General features: G+C 49.2%; 1 protein-coding gene across 2 annotated transcripts in view; it reads right to left on the reverse strand.

The window, feature by feature from the left end:
• Positions 1–1,414: 1,414 nt before the first annotated feature.
• PHF2 (PHD finger protein 2) overlaps positions 1,415–12,476 on the reverse strand; it is a 97,072-nt gene continuing 86,010 nt past the window's right edge. The window contains exons 18-22 of one of the 2 annotated variants that reach the window (XM_082768444.1): positions 10,445–10,722; positions 7,827–7,922; positions 6,796–6,905; positions 5,346–5,607; positions 1,417–2,762 (exon numbers count right to left, since the gene is read on the reverse strand). In XM_082768444.1, coding sequence (XP_082624570.1) covers positions 2,674–2,762; positions 5,346–5,607; positions 6,796–6,905; positions 7,827–7,922; positions 10,445–10,722 — 835 coding nt within the window. In that variant the 3' untranslated portion in view covers positions 1,417–2,673. Of the gene's footprint in view, positions 2,763–5,345; positions 5,608–6,795; positions 6,906–7,826; positions 7,923–10,444; positions 10,723–12,476 lie in introns of both variants that reach the window. The other variant, XM_082768445.1, reaches the window with a different exon arrangement.

Below are 12,476 nucleotides of genomic sequence, written 5' to 3' on the forward strand. Positions count from 1 at the left end.
GCTTACCAAGATGCCTGTCATTTGGGAGGAGGAACAAGGTCAGCTTGGGTTTAAAAATGTCATACAGCTGGTGGGGTTTGTCTGTTTCATGAAGTCTGAGCACTGCGATTCTGGACTTGAATATGGGAAGAGCCAAATCTCCAGCGGCTGCAGGCACAGCAATTTCTCTATCACTATCCATGAGGGAGCATCCCAGCCACTTGGAAGCATGACTTCAAGGAAAAGAGGCACAAAACCTGACCCGTGTCACACATTTCAGGTCCCTTGCACAGTCTTTTGGGGTTTGTCCATAAGAAGCATTATACATAACAGGTCACTGACCATCCCTGATTTAAAATCCTGAATTAAAGCATTAATTAAATTAATTTAATTAATTCATTATTTAATTCATTAATTATTATTGATATGAATTATCAGTAATTCATTAAATTATTGATTTAATTCAGCATCCCTGAATTAAAGCATTAATCCTTAAACTCACAGAAGAGGCAGGAACACTGCTGCACAGCATTACTGAGAAGGCAGTTTGTATCAAAGCTGTTCACCTGCTCAGCAGCACACACCTTCTCATGGTCTGAGCTGGTCATGATGTTGTGGTTCTGGAAGTGTCCGAGCCAAGAGTCTGCAGCCAGCAAATGTCATCCAAGTCCGATCAATTTTGCAATGCCTTGTACTGCACATACTTTATGGTAAACGCTTCTCTTGCACACATACACGGCCTTTGTGTTTGCCTGGTGTTGTCACAGTGACTTGGGACAGATGCAGGCAAGGCCTCCCTAAGAGGAAGCTATCCCTCAATAGCACACCTGGCCTGCTGTCTTTCTTAAAGAATTACTTATAGCAAAAGTTAATCAAAAGACACCTGTCTGAAGAGATGTGGGCAGTGAAAAGATCCATGTTATCCCCAAACTCTCATGGTCATCTATGTGATCGGCTCGAGACCACATCATGCTTACCTACATGCTTACCTGCGACTCCACAATATTCACCTTGAGCGTGCTGGGGATGTCTGATAGGGTAACGGGTAATTCTGTGCAGGTTACAGTCAGCTCCCGTCACCGTCCACATAATATGGCCAAGAACAAGGGAGCAGCCAGGGTGTAGGAGATGTAACCAGAAACAGCCTTGTGTTGTGAAAGAGAACTGCAGAAGCAGCAGTGGCTGCACATGTGTGTGGATACCATGTTCAGTCTCTTGTGATAAGGAAGCAGTAGGTGGAAAACAGCACCAGGGACAGAAGGGTCCATCAGGACAGCTGGCAGAAGAGCAAAGGGTGAGTTACCTGACCTTTCCATGACTGAAAAGAAGGCTGTAGCACCTGGTGACCTCCCAGATGGAGGGAGGAAGCAGAGGGAAATGAGTGTGTATATTTGACCAAGGGTGGTAAATGATGAGAGGAGTGCTAGGCAGCGGGCAGGTGTGTCTGTGTGGACCATGGTGTGTGTTACCAGGACATAAGCTAAGCAACTGCCCTTCAGGGATGGGTAGGGCTGGACAGGAATCAAGACCATGTCCAACTAGCCAGGGCTTCTGGTGGCACTTCAGCAAAAAGAGGTGGTCAGATGGGTTGCAGCTGAAGCACTGGCTTAGCACTGTGGTGTGACTATGAATGGGCAGCACAGCTCCGTGCCTGCCTGCCCCTGCTGAGGAGCAGGGGGAAGAGGGCAGAGCACCAAGAGCACCACGCCAGGCCATTCGCCCTGCCCTGCCTGCTGCCCACACTGGGGGACCCGGGGGCACACAGCTGCCCTGTGCCCCTCCACTGAGCCCGCACGCCACCCCTCGCCAACCCCACAAAAAGGCCAGGCCCAGGCGGATGTATACAAAACCTGAAATAGTTTACTTTGCTTTCTTTTTTTTTTTTTTTTCTTCCCTTTTTTTTTTTTTTTTTTAAACTTTGCTCTAGGTTTACTTAGATTTCGTGAACTTGATACAAGAGCATTTGATATGAATCGGTAAATAAAACACCGTCATAGATAGATAGCCACGATAAACTTTGTTAGAAATGTACATGTCGCGAAAAAATAATAATACTAATAATAATAATCATAATAAAAAAAGCCAGCGCGACGCCCAGGCCAGCGCGGCCCTCACGGCCCTCGCCACGGCTGCGGGTGGCTCTGGTTCCCCGCGGGCGCCGCACCCCGGTAATGTGTGTATATAAACAAAGCCCATAAGAAATGTACAAATATAAAAAGCTACAAACATTAATAAATTACATCGTCACAAAACACGGAAACACTCCACAAGGTGCTAGTAAAATAACTGTCTCCCTCCTCGTACAAGAAGTTACGCAAAGAGCTGGTACGGGCCGCTGCGGCTGGCGGCGCCCGGAGAGACTTTCCCCTTATAAAAAACGGGTGGTCGTTATTCCAAAAGCTATGTACAAGCTACATTCTAGGAAAAGGATGCCTCAGGAGACGCATCTACACGGCAGCCAGGCACCGCCGCCCGCCCGCTCCCCGCCACCCCTCACCGCCTCCCGCTGCTCAGCGCCGGGGGGCCGGGCCGGGGGCGCGTTAACTTTTTGCGGACTGGTCGCTCTCAGCACTCTGAGAAAGGACATCTATATTAAAAAATATTTATAGCAGGATTCTGTACACTCCAACCGCTGAAAGTTAAAAGGGTTGCCGTCATGGTGGCCAAAGTTAGGTGGCAGTAGCCCGGAGGCTGCTAGAGCAGCAGCTTGCCATTCCGGTGGATCTTCAGGATCTTGCCGAGCCGCTGCTTGGCCGTGGCCATCCCCTTCTTCGTGCGCTTTCCTGGAGGGAGAGCGGGAGTGGGTGAGCCCCAGGGCGGCTCCAGCCCTACACAAAGTGACCCTCCAGCCCCGTACCACTGCTGCCTTCCCCACGGGAAGCCCGGCCCCATCCCAGCACCTCCACGAGGCCACAGCCACCCCACAAGCCTGGGTCCTTGCCCGCTCCCACCCCAGCTCCCCGGTGCACCAAGCACAGGAGCCAAAGCGGCACCACCGCAGCTGGGGCGCGTCCCGTCACACACCTGGGGCACCCCCACAGTGCCAGCCCTGCTGTGCTGTGCCCTCACCCAGCCCGCATGCATCCCAGCTCATGGCTTGTGGGTGACCAGTTTGCCCCCAGCATGACAGTCCGTCCAAACCCAGTGTCTCCAGCACTGCCCCACTGGGGAGGCTGTGCTCACACAGGCACCCAGCAGGCTGTAAAATGCTGCCTGCTTTCACCGTGGGCATGCACACACCCCCAGGACCTCTGGACACCTCTCTACTGTTCTGCACACACTCAAGGGCTAATCTGTAGCATGGGGACACAGTCTGGCACCTCACTGGCACCAGTCCACGTACCACTGTGGTTCCTTGCCCTCTCTTTCCCAAGAGAGACCACCTGCATCCAGCCTAGGCACAAGCTGCTGAACAGCTGCATGTACCAGTGCATGCACACACACACACACGCACAGACATGCACATCTTTACAGATTTAGGCTAACACCAAGGCACTACAAAGCACCTAACTGGGACAACCTCCCCTATCCCCACACTCAAGAAAGAAAAACACCACTGTGAGCCCTTGCTCGTGGGCTGTGCCATTCAGGAAGGCCTGTGCTCCCTGCATGCTTGTCCTCAGAGACTTGTACAATTGTCACAGCTGATCTCTACCCCACCTCTCGCCAGCTACTACCTTACAGCCAGAAACATTGTGAATCTCCAAGGTATCTGGGACTACCTGGCACTCCACAAACCCACAGAGCCATTTCCCTGCCCATAATGCTGTCAGTGCACTCACATGCAACACCTGCAAAGACTGGTTCCTCTCCACTTCTCCCACCTGCATTGAGTGCTCCAGCCCAAAGGGCAGGTGGTGACCTTCCACACCATACCTTTTCTCAATAAGAATGTGCTTCTACAGCCATAGAAGACTGGCGGCATACAAAAGCAATTTATAGTTTCTTCATTTCTCATCCTTTTGCCTCACTGTGAGTTGTCTCCCTTCCTGAAATAGTCTGAGAGCTCCCTGACTCTGCTTCATCCCACCTTCTCCTTCCACAGTCCCTTTATTCCCAACCTGTTAGTTCCCAAGCTCTGGGATCTCCTGTGCTCCATGCAAGAGAGATGCCCTGAAGTCCCCTAGGTGGCCCCAGCTGGAGGCCCTTCACTGGAGGCTCTGAATGTGCTCCTCTCACCCAATGTCAGGCACATACTCTTGGCACATGGCTCCTTCCCTCCTCTGAGGACTGAGCTATGTCACGGGCAAGGTGTGATCCACGTGCCTGTTCAGGCTCCCTTCACGATGGCCTGACTGGGCACCCAGCTCACCTGCCAGACCAGGGCCTGGCTCCATTCAGCACTCCTCTTCCCATCACATCTTCCATGCTCTTGGACCTGTTTTATTCACATTACCATGGCATCACAAAGACACAATTCCAGGCAAATACTTTCATTTCACTCTGGTTCTGCAGACAGCTACAAGTCTTGCCAGCTCCTGACAGAGCCCTGGGGCCTATAATGGGCTGTACACATCCTCCTGTATGGCCCATTCAGCTGCCCTGATGTTTTACTGGGGCTGCAGGACACTACACACTGCCTCTGATTTGCTCCACTCAAATGCGGAATACTGGAAACGTCTGCCACATAGCCTCACTTTTTACAACAGGGCCTCTCCCAGTGGGATCGAGCACTTGATCTTCACCATACACAGTGCACTTGACTGGAGTTTTTGCCTGTCCCACACACCTGCCTTCATCGTGCTTTCTCAGCACAGTTCAAGCAGAGAACAGAAGGCCCCAGCCCAGCCCTGGCTTTCCCTATGGCAGACAAGTGACTTCTTCCTCTCTTGGTTTTGTTTGCGTGGCTGTGTTACTCCCAAGGTCTGACATTCCTCTGCTCTTTTGTTGCAACAGGATTGCAGATTTGCACTACTCTACACGCGCTGGGCAGGACGTCCTCCTTTACAGGTATGCACAGGTATTGCACAACCACTAGCCGACCTCAGCAGTGCCTGACCCCGCCCTGAGCAGAGCAGCCTTTATGGATGCATCCTCCCCTTGACAAGGCTTCACCAGACGGGCTGGACTGTGATGTGGCCACTGCATGTCCTCCTCAGGAACCCTGGGGCATGCTCAGGAGCATTTCCTAGCACAGGATGCCTCACACCCTGCAACAACAGCCCAGCAGCAAGGCACAAATTTGGGCCCACACTACCAGGGGAGCCAAGGCCGTGGGCTAGATCTCCAACCAGATCTGATCTACCAAAACAATTCTACAGACCCATGACAAACATAATACGTGAGGGCCCTGCAAACGGCATGGATTACATGACCAAATCACCCTTCCCCATTCCTAGAGCGTAACCCCAGGCGTTTCCTGGTACCTTTGGCGGAGGCATTGTTCTGCGAGGATGATGAGGGTCTCCTCTGTGTGAGGAAAACACCAGGTGCCATCGGCTGTGATCCCCTGTTAGGCTGGGCGACCCCAAAGGTGCTGGCCCCTGCGGTGTACTCGTGATCTGTGAGGCTGCTGGCATGTGACTCCAGCTTCGGCTCTGGCGAGCTGCCTTCCTGAGCCGGTTTGTTCGCGTTGTTGGTTGACAGCTTCTTTTTGGTATTTTTTTTCTTCTTGCCTTTTTGTTCCTCCTTTAAAATGACAAACATGAAGCTCATATTAATCCCCAGAAGACCTTTAGCTATGGCAAGGGCCAGCGGCGTTGCTTAGGGTCCTGATACAATGAAAAACAATGGAGTTTGCCATGTACAAACTGCTCAGTCTGTTCCGATACCATCTCTCTCACAGATCTCTGCTGCATGCACACGCTGCCTTTCTTGCCTCTCTGTGCTTTGTGCAGAGCCTCCTTGCTTGTTAACTCTGTGCACACTGCGGCGAGTAGCAGCCAGTCAGGACCGAAACGACCCTGCCTTGGGAGACCAGCATGGTTTTGCATGAACAAACCTTTTGAAGTTCCACATAAACTGGCATCTCCTATCTTCAATCTTCACACACTTTCACAATAGCATGGAGGATATTAAGCACCCCACTTATTCATAGAATCTGCTTCCTGCTAAGACAGACATTATCTCACCACCTACAACTGCACATCATGAGAAAAGTGGTCTCTCACCGTCCTGTTTCCCTTGCCTACCTTCAAATCCACTTCTTGTTGAAACCCTGCTACCGTTCTTGGAGCTCTTCTACCTAACAGCACCCATCATAAAAGTGCAATGCCACCAAAAGCCACAACTCCAGCAACTCCAGCATCTCGCCAACCTGGCTCCAGCAGACCTCATCACCTTCACGCCTTGCTCTGTCATATTTGTGGGGCCCAAGTGCATGAGGCACTTAGCATCTATATGACACCTCCAGAGACCAAAGGACACTTACCAACACCCAGAAATGCCTCAATATCTTTGTTCAACTGACATGAGCTATCCTCGGTTCACCAAAGCTTTGAGAGAAAACCCTAATGCTTCCCAGCAGCTGATTTCCACAGACAAGGCAATCACACCAGTCAGACTCTCAAATGCACATCAATACACCGTTCTCACACACTCCTTTCAGGGACCCTCCTTCTACCATTAGCCTGCAAGGTACCCATGGTTGCTCTCTCATGCTTTTCTGTACTTCTGACACACTGCCTGCCCTGTGCTGGGGCTTTGTCAGGTATGCTGCAACACTACAGGACTTTCCTCCTGTTTATTTCACCTGAGACTGATGACCCTTGTGTTCCTGACATGAATAAACCCTAAGAAGGACTGACACCGCTGCTATTTGGGCATGACTTTGCTGCTTTCATGTCCTGACAGCTACTACTTCCCAAGCAACCTCACCTGCTGTGACAGCTTTGCGGCAGCAGCAGCAAGTCCGGTTTCAATGGAGGCGACTCTTGTACCCTCTCGCACCGGTCTGTCCTGTCGAGGCACCGAGGGGCCGACTCGTGCTGCAAGGAAAGCAGGTGCAGGTGAGACACATGCAGCGTGTGCCCAGATGAGCAGCACAGCCACACTGGGCAGCGAGACTCTGCCCTCCTGAGCAGGAAAAGCCAGGGATGCCACAGCCTCTGCTCTTCCTTCCTCCCCAGGATGTGTACGAAGAAGGAAGTGCTGACAGCCTCCACCCAGTCACAGTGGTTTGGGGAGAAGCTGCCAACAAAGATATAACACAGCCAAGTAACCTCACAGGCAGATGCAGCTACCTGAAGCTGAAGCCATGGGAGATTTCTGCCTACTACAGGTAGTATGAATGAGTCCAGCATCGTTTCCAAATGGACAGCGTTCACCGCCCCATCTGCTGGGGATGGACATGCAGTGCCACGAGCTGAGACACTGCTTCTTTGTCACACGCAGCAAGCTGTGGAGACTCCCCCATTAGTGGGCCATAGCAAAGGGGGGTCTAGGAACCCCCTAGCCTCTTATACTGCCTCTGGTGAGCCACAACAAAAACACCTTTCCAGACCATCAGCTTTGGCCAAACTCAGAGGAGACCATTCTCACATTCCCTGTCATTTCTCTCTATTTGGTCAACACCTAAAAGCCAGGGCTACTCAGCTGTCTGTGGTTTCACAACTACGCCACTGCTAAGGTGGCCACCAATCATTCCTTCACCAAGAGCACGAAGGAAAAAGCAACCCATCCAGGAACGACTTTTTCCTGCTGGTTGATGGCAAAAGGCTAAAACTGGTCGGCTGAGTCCCAGCACATGAAATCACCTCCCATTGTGCTGGAAAGAATTAATCCTTCACTATACAGAGAAATTGCTAGTTGTGGTCTTACAGTTTCCACATTCCTTGAAAAATGGCTGGTTCATTAGGTACCTGCCTGACTTAGTCTGAGTCTGGGTAGCACAGATTTTATGGACTTACCTGTTGGGCTATAAGGGGCATCATCTGAGCTTTTCCTTTTCTTTGACCGAGATTTGAATACTGGATTATCTTCATCCGATTCAAGAGAAGGGTAAACTACAGTAGGAAACAAAGAGGATACTTTCAGTGTGGGGACAGCTCTGTGCTGCACACAAGTCCACTTGCTCTGTACAGTTATGGTGCCCGCAGGCATCGCAGCTCAGAAGAGCTATGTCCCCCAGAGGTAACGCTGAGTGGTGACACAGCTGCAACAATCAGGAGACTTTCTCTTGCTCTCATCTACACACTGCATTTTAGAAGTTGCTGTCATTACGCTGCAACCAGCTACTTTTAGGATACACAGATAAACTTCTCAAACAGCAAAAAGCAGTCTTCATCTTGTCTGTGTAGTGGCAGCACAGCTGTAAGAGACACAGACAAGTTTCTTTATCCCAAGCTAGACTGATATTGAAGACATGCCAGTACAATTCTCATAACCCCTTGCGAGACAAGATGTGAATCTTCATGTGTCAAAGAAACACATGTAGGTGCGTGGGTACTCCTGCCATGAGAGGAGCTTCTACCTTTCTTCAAAAGCTTGGGAAAAAGTGAGCCACGCTATGATTCACAGGGAGACAGCCACCTCTTTGTTAAGGGACTGGTCTTTGGACTGCACGGAAGGACTTGGTGCCATGTCTCAGATTTTTTCCTGTCCCCATGGGTTTAGGTTTTGCCAGATGCAAGCAAGCCTTGCTTCACATTTTCAAAGGAGGCTCTCTCACATGCACAGTATGATATCAGGCCCAGCGCTAACACGGCTTGCAGATAAGTACCCTGGTCACTTGATACACTCCTAAAGATCCTACAGACCTCCCACAAACTCCTATCCACAACAACTTGGCTAAGATACGTGTGATCTGCCATGTGTCTCTATCGCAGTAGCAGTGGTCCTACTTATGACTTAGCACGGGTATGGCCCACTGATATTACCAGGCACAGACAGCTGTCACAGCAAGGAGATATGCAGGAGAGATCACAACACATCTTGGCTCCCACACTTGATTTCTGGTGTCTGTAGGGCTTTTTCATGTTCATGGCTGTCTGAACAGCATCCTCGCTGGACAGCAGTACCCGCAAGCACAACTCACACCGCAGTGACTCATGGTTCCCTTCATGCACGGAGCAGACCAAGGCAGATTCCTTTACTGCCACATCCCCTGCTCTTCCCCCAGGAGCAGGAAGCAGCCTTTTCTGGGAGCCTGCCTAGTGCAAGCAGAATTACCAGTGCCAGGGAAGCCAACCGCTTCATTTGGCACCTCACCTTCCTGGCCCTTGTGACTCCAGCACAGTCAGGCAGAGAGAAACAAGATGACGTGCCATTTGTGCTGACCTCAGAAACCGTTTTCCTTGATTTACTAGTGGCCAAGAGGTAAATGTGAACCATTCTACCAAAGGACCCTTCAAAGGCCTCAGGGATAAAACATCACCTGATCTAAACTTTGCCCCAGCCTTTACTGTGAAGTTTTGTTTGTTTGTGTGTGTACATTTTTTAACAGGCATTTGATTTTCTTGCCCATTGTCATTTGTTACATCAGTAGTGATTTTACCCTTACTGTGGCCTTTGGCCATTGACACTGTAAGTCTGCTGATTAGATGTGGAACAGCAGAGCCTTTGGAAACCAAGCCTGCTCACAACAAAGGCTCTCCATTCAGTCGCAGCACAGATGTGTAATGAGCAAATCTGCCCTTCAGCAGAGCAGAGCCCTGCCCATGCGTGGCATCTGCTTCATGGAGCTGCCCTTTCTCAAAGCACCTAGCAGCACCACCACTGCATCGCAGAGCACTCTAAATGACTGGGCTGCCTTCTGCAACATGTCGCAGCACCTCCAGTTTGCCTTGGTATCTCAGAGGGTGAAAACACATGCTATTTTTCTGGTCATAACATGATTTCTGATGGCCATACTTGCCACAAACCTCTACTTTCTTCTTGTCCCATTCAGGGCTTCAGGTTTTCCAGTTCCTATCAATCCTCACATTATTACTTTCTTCCTTTCCTCACTTCTTATATTCAAAATTGTTCCTGCAAATTATTATGGTAGAACTGATAATAACTGGTGCAAACTGGCTATGCGCCCACTTCTGCTTCAGATGCTTACTTTCTGTGCCAACACTCAAAATACCACAGGAACCCTTCTCCAAGTACAAATTCAGCTTCTCACTCAGCTTGCCTAGACATTTTAGTGTTATTGTGCAGAGAAGGACATTCCTGTCATAAGCACTAGTACCTGACACACATTTTTGGGACAGCTCCCCATGCTTGCTGGCGGACTGCCACATTGTCAGTGTGTTTCCATGCTTTTTAAGATCTACTGGTAACACCATGTCTCAAGTACAGTCTAACTGGATATTTATATCACCACCGGTTCTGTAGTCAGTCTATCTATTATGGAGTGTTTGCTTAATTTTGCAGTGCAGACCTCTTGTTGATTACACTCTTCCTTACTAACATTTTGATATTTCAGTGCAACAGACCACATGAAATTAAAAAAGCATCCCATGAGAAACACGGGGAGTATTTGTAAATATGCACACGCATACCCAGGCACACACACAACTCAGACTGCTTCGTGTGTACGTACCATAATCTGAATCTTTAAAACAGGCATCTAAATGGTCCTGATCTTCATCGTAATCTTCAATGTCAATACTGTTTTTTGTGCTTTTCTTTAGTAACCGCTTGCCAGCATTTTTGTTACTACCACCGCCTGTTTTTTTAGAGTTCTGTGTGGAGATGGAGTTATTCTTCGCCTGATTGGTACCCCAGGATGCCTGGAGGCAGGAATCTGATGACTGGAGGTTTGCCATCGATAGCATGCCCTGGATTGCTTCTTGCGTGCTGGGTGAGGCAGGTGGCTGACTGCAGGAAAACATTGAGAAATACAAGAGCTATTAGCGAATCCATGAAAACACAAACCCCTCTCAAGCAGTTGACTCCTTTCACCTCGCAGTGTTGCTAGAAGAAATTTCCCAATTACTGTGCTTTGAGCAGCTGGGCATGCCACAAGTGACAACAGGTGTTTTTTTTTTTTTTATGTTAACAGCAACATCACAGTGCATTAGATTTGGGGTTACTGTAACAGTAACCTCTATAACAGTATTCCCAGCAACACAACATTTGTACTACCCAACCCTGAGGATGTCACCCCAGCCCCTTACACACACATCCCAAATTCCCATCCTCCTACAATGGAGCTATGACGGGTGAAAACCACATTGCCTTCACTGACCTGAACGATGAGACCCCTGCTGTTGGCCAATACCCTTGCAAATTCATTTCAGATTTCTCCATCCCCTCCTTCACATGACTATGTATGAAAGCGAAGCCTGAAGAGGGCAGGGAGCAGTGGTAAGGGGGAACTGCACATGGACCATGACAGTGGGCAGGCTCTCTGGCACCCCTCGAGAAGTGACAGAGCTCAGGAGAATGGAGAAGTCTGGCTGTGGTGACCAAGCTACCAAATCACCGTGTCTGCACGAAGAAGGTGGGACAGCTCACACCGGGGTGCTGCTGTGTGTGGGCACGGGAAACACAGGCTGTGCCCTCTGCAGTGAAACAACCAACAGGCAGCAGTGCTGTTGTGGTGGGCTTCTGTTATGTACTGCCAAGCAAGTGGAGAAAGGATCCAAACAATGGGAATGAAGCTCAGGTTCACAGGCCACAGCTGTCAATGGGGACGTTCACTGCCCCAGGACCGTCAGAAGAGCAACATGATGGGGCACAAGCAGATCATGAGGTTTCTACAGTGCCCTGGGAGGTTTTCTGATGTGTATGTGGGGTGGACTGACGATGGGAGGTGCTGGACAGATGTAGGACTGGATGAGTGGGCTACAGGAGAGGGAAACCTTGTTCACATTGAACTTGCTTTTTGGCATTTTATTGCCAACTGAAAACAAGCACTGTGCATCTACTATAGAAAACAACATATTCCTACAGAGTAGGCTGAGGTTAAATGATGTGTAAATTCTGACTGGCATGTACACTTAAGCAAGGTGGCAAAGCATGTTCTTCATGATACCGAAGAATGTAGAAGAACACTAATCTTATCAGGAAACATCAGACATTAATTCTGCAAAAACGCAGAACACATCATCAAGTATTTCCAGAAGTTCTGGCAAACAGTGAAATGCCAAAAAAAGAAAAGATATTTGAACAGTTATGCAATAGAAGCCACTAACGTACAGCATTTCCCAAGTAAATTAGCAATACCACATCACTTTCTCTCATTTGATCTTAATTTAATCCACTTAAAACCATTACAAGACTCTAGATAGAGTAAGACTCTAGACATAAAGGGAGTTTCTGGGCACTAATTGCATTTATAAATAATCCTGAAAATGAGTTAGGACTGGTGTCAGCAGCTTGCAACGCAAGGAATAAAAGAACATCGAAACATTTATTTAGTGAAGAGACATTTTAATCCCTTCATTATCATGCCAGATGCCTTAGCCTTCCCCCTGACAAAGGCATATTTCACACCATCTATAAGAAATTAACATATTTTCTTTCCATTTTTCCCCCCAACAGTTTTTGCAAACACTGGACTCCCAAAACAGTGCAAACAGACCATCAAAAACTGACCACTAAGTGGGTAAATCAGAGAGGAACTGCCT

The sequence above is a fragment of the Aythya marila genome (assembly GCF_965140915.1).
Source record: "Aythya marila genome assembly, chromosome: 10".
NCBI classification, from domain to species: domain Eukaryota; kingdom Metazoa; phylum Chordata; class Aves; order Anseriformes; family Anatidae; genus Aythya; species Aythya marila.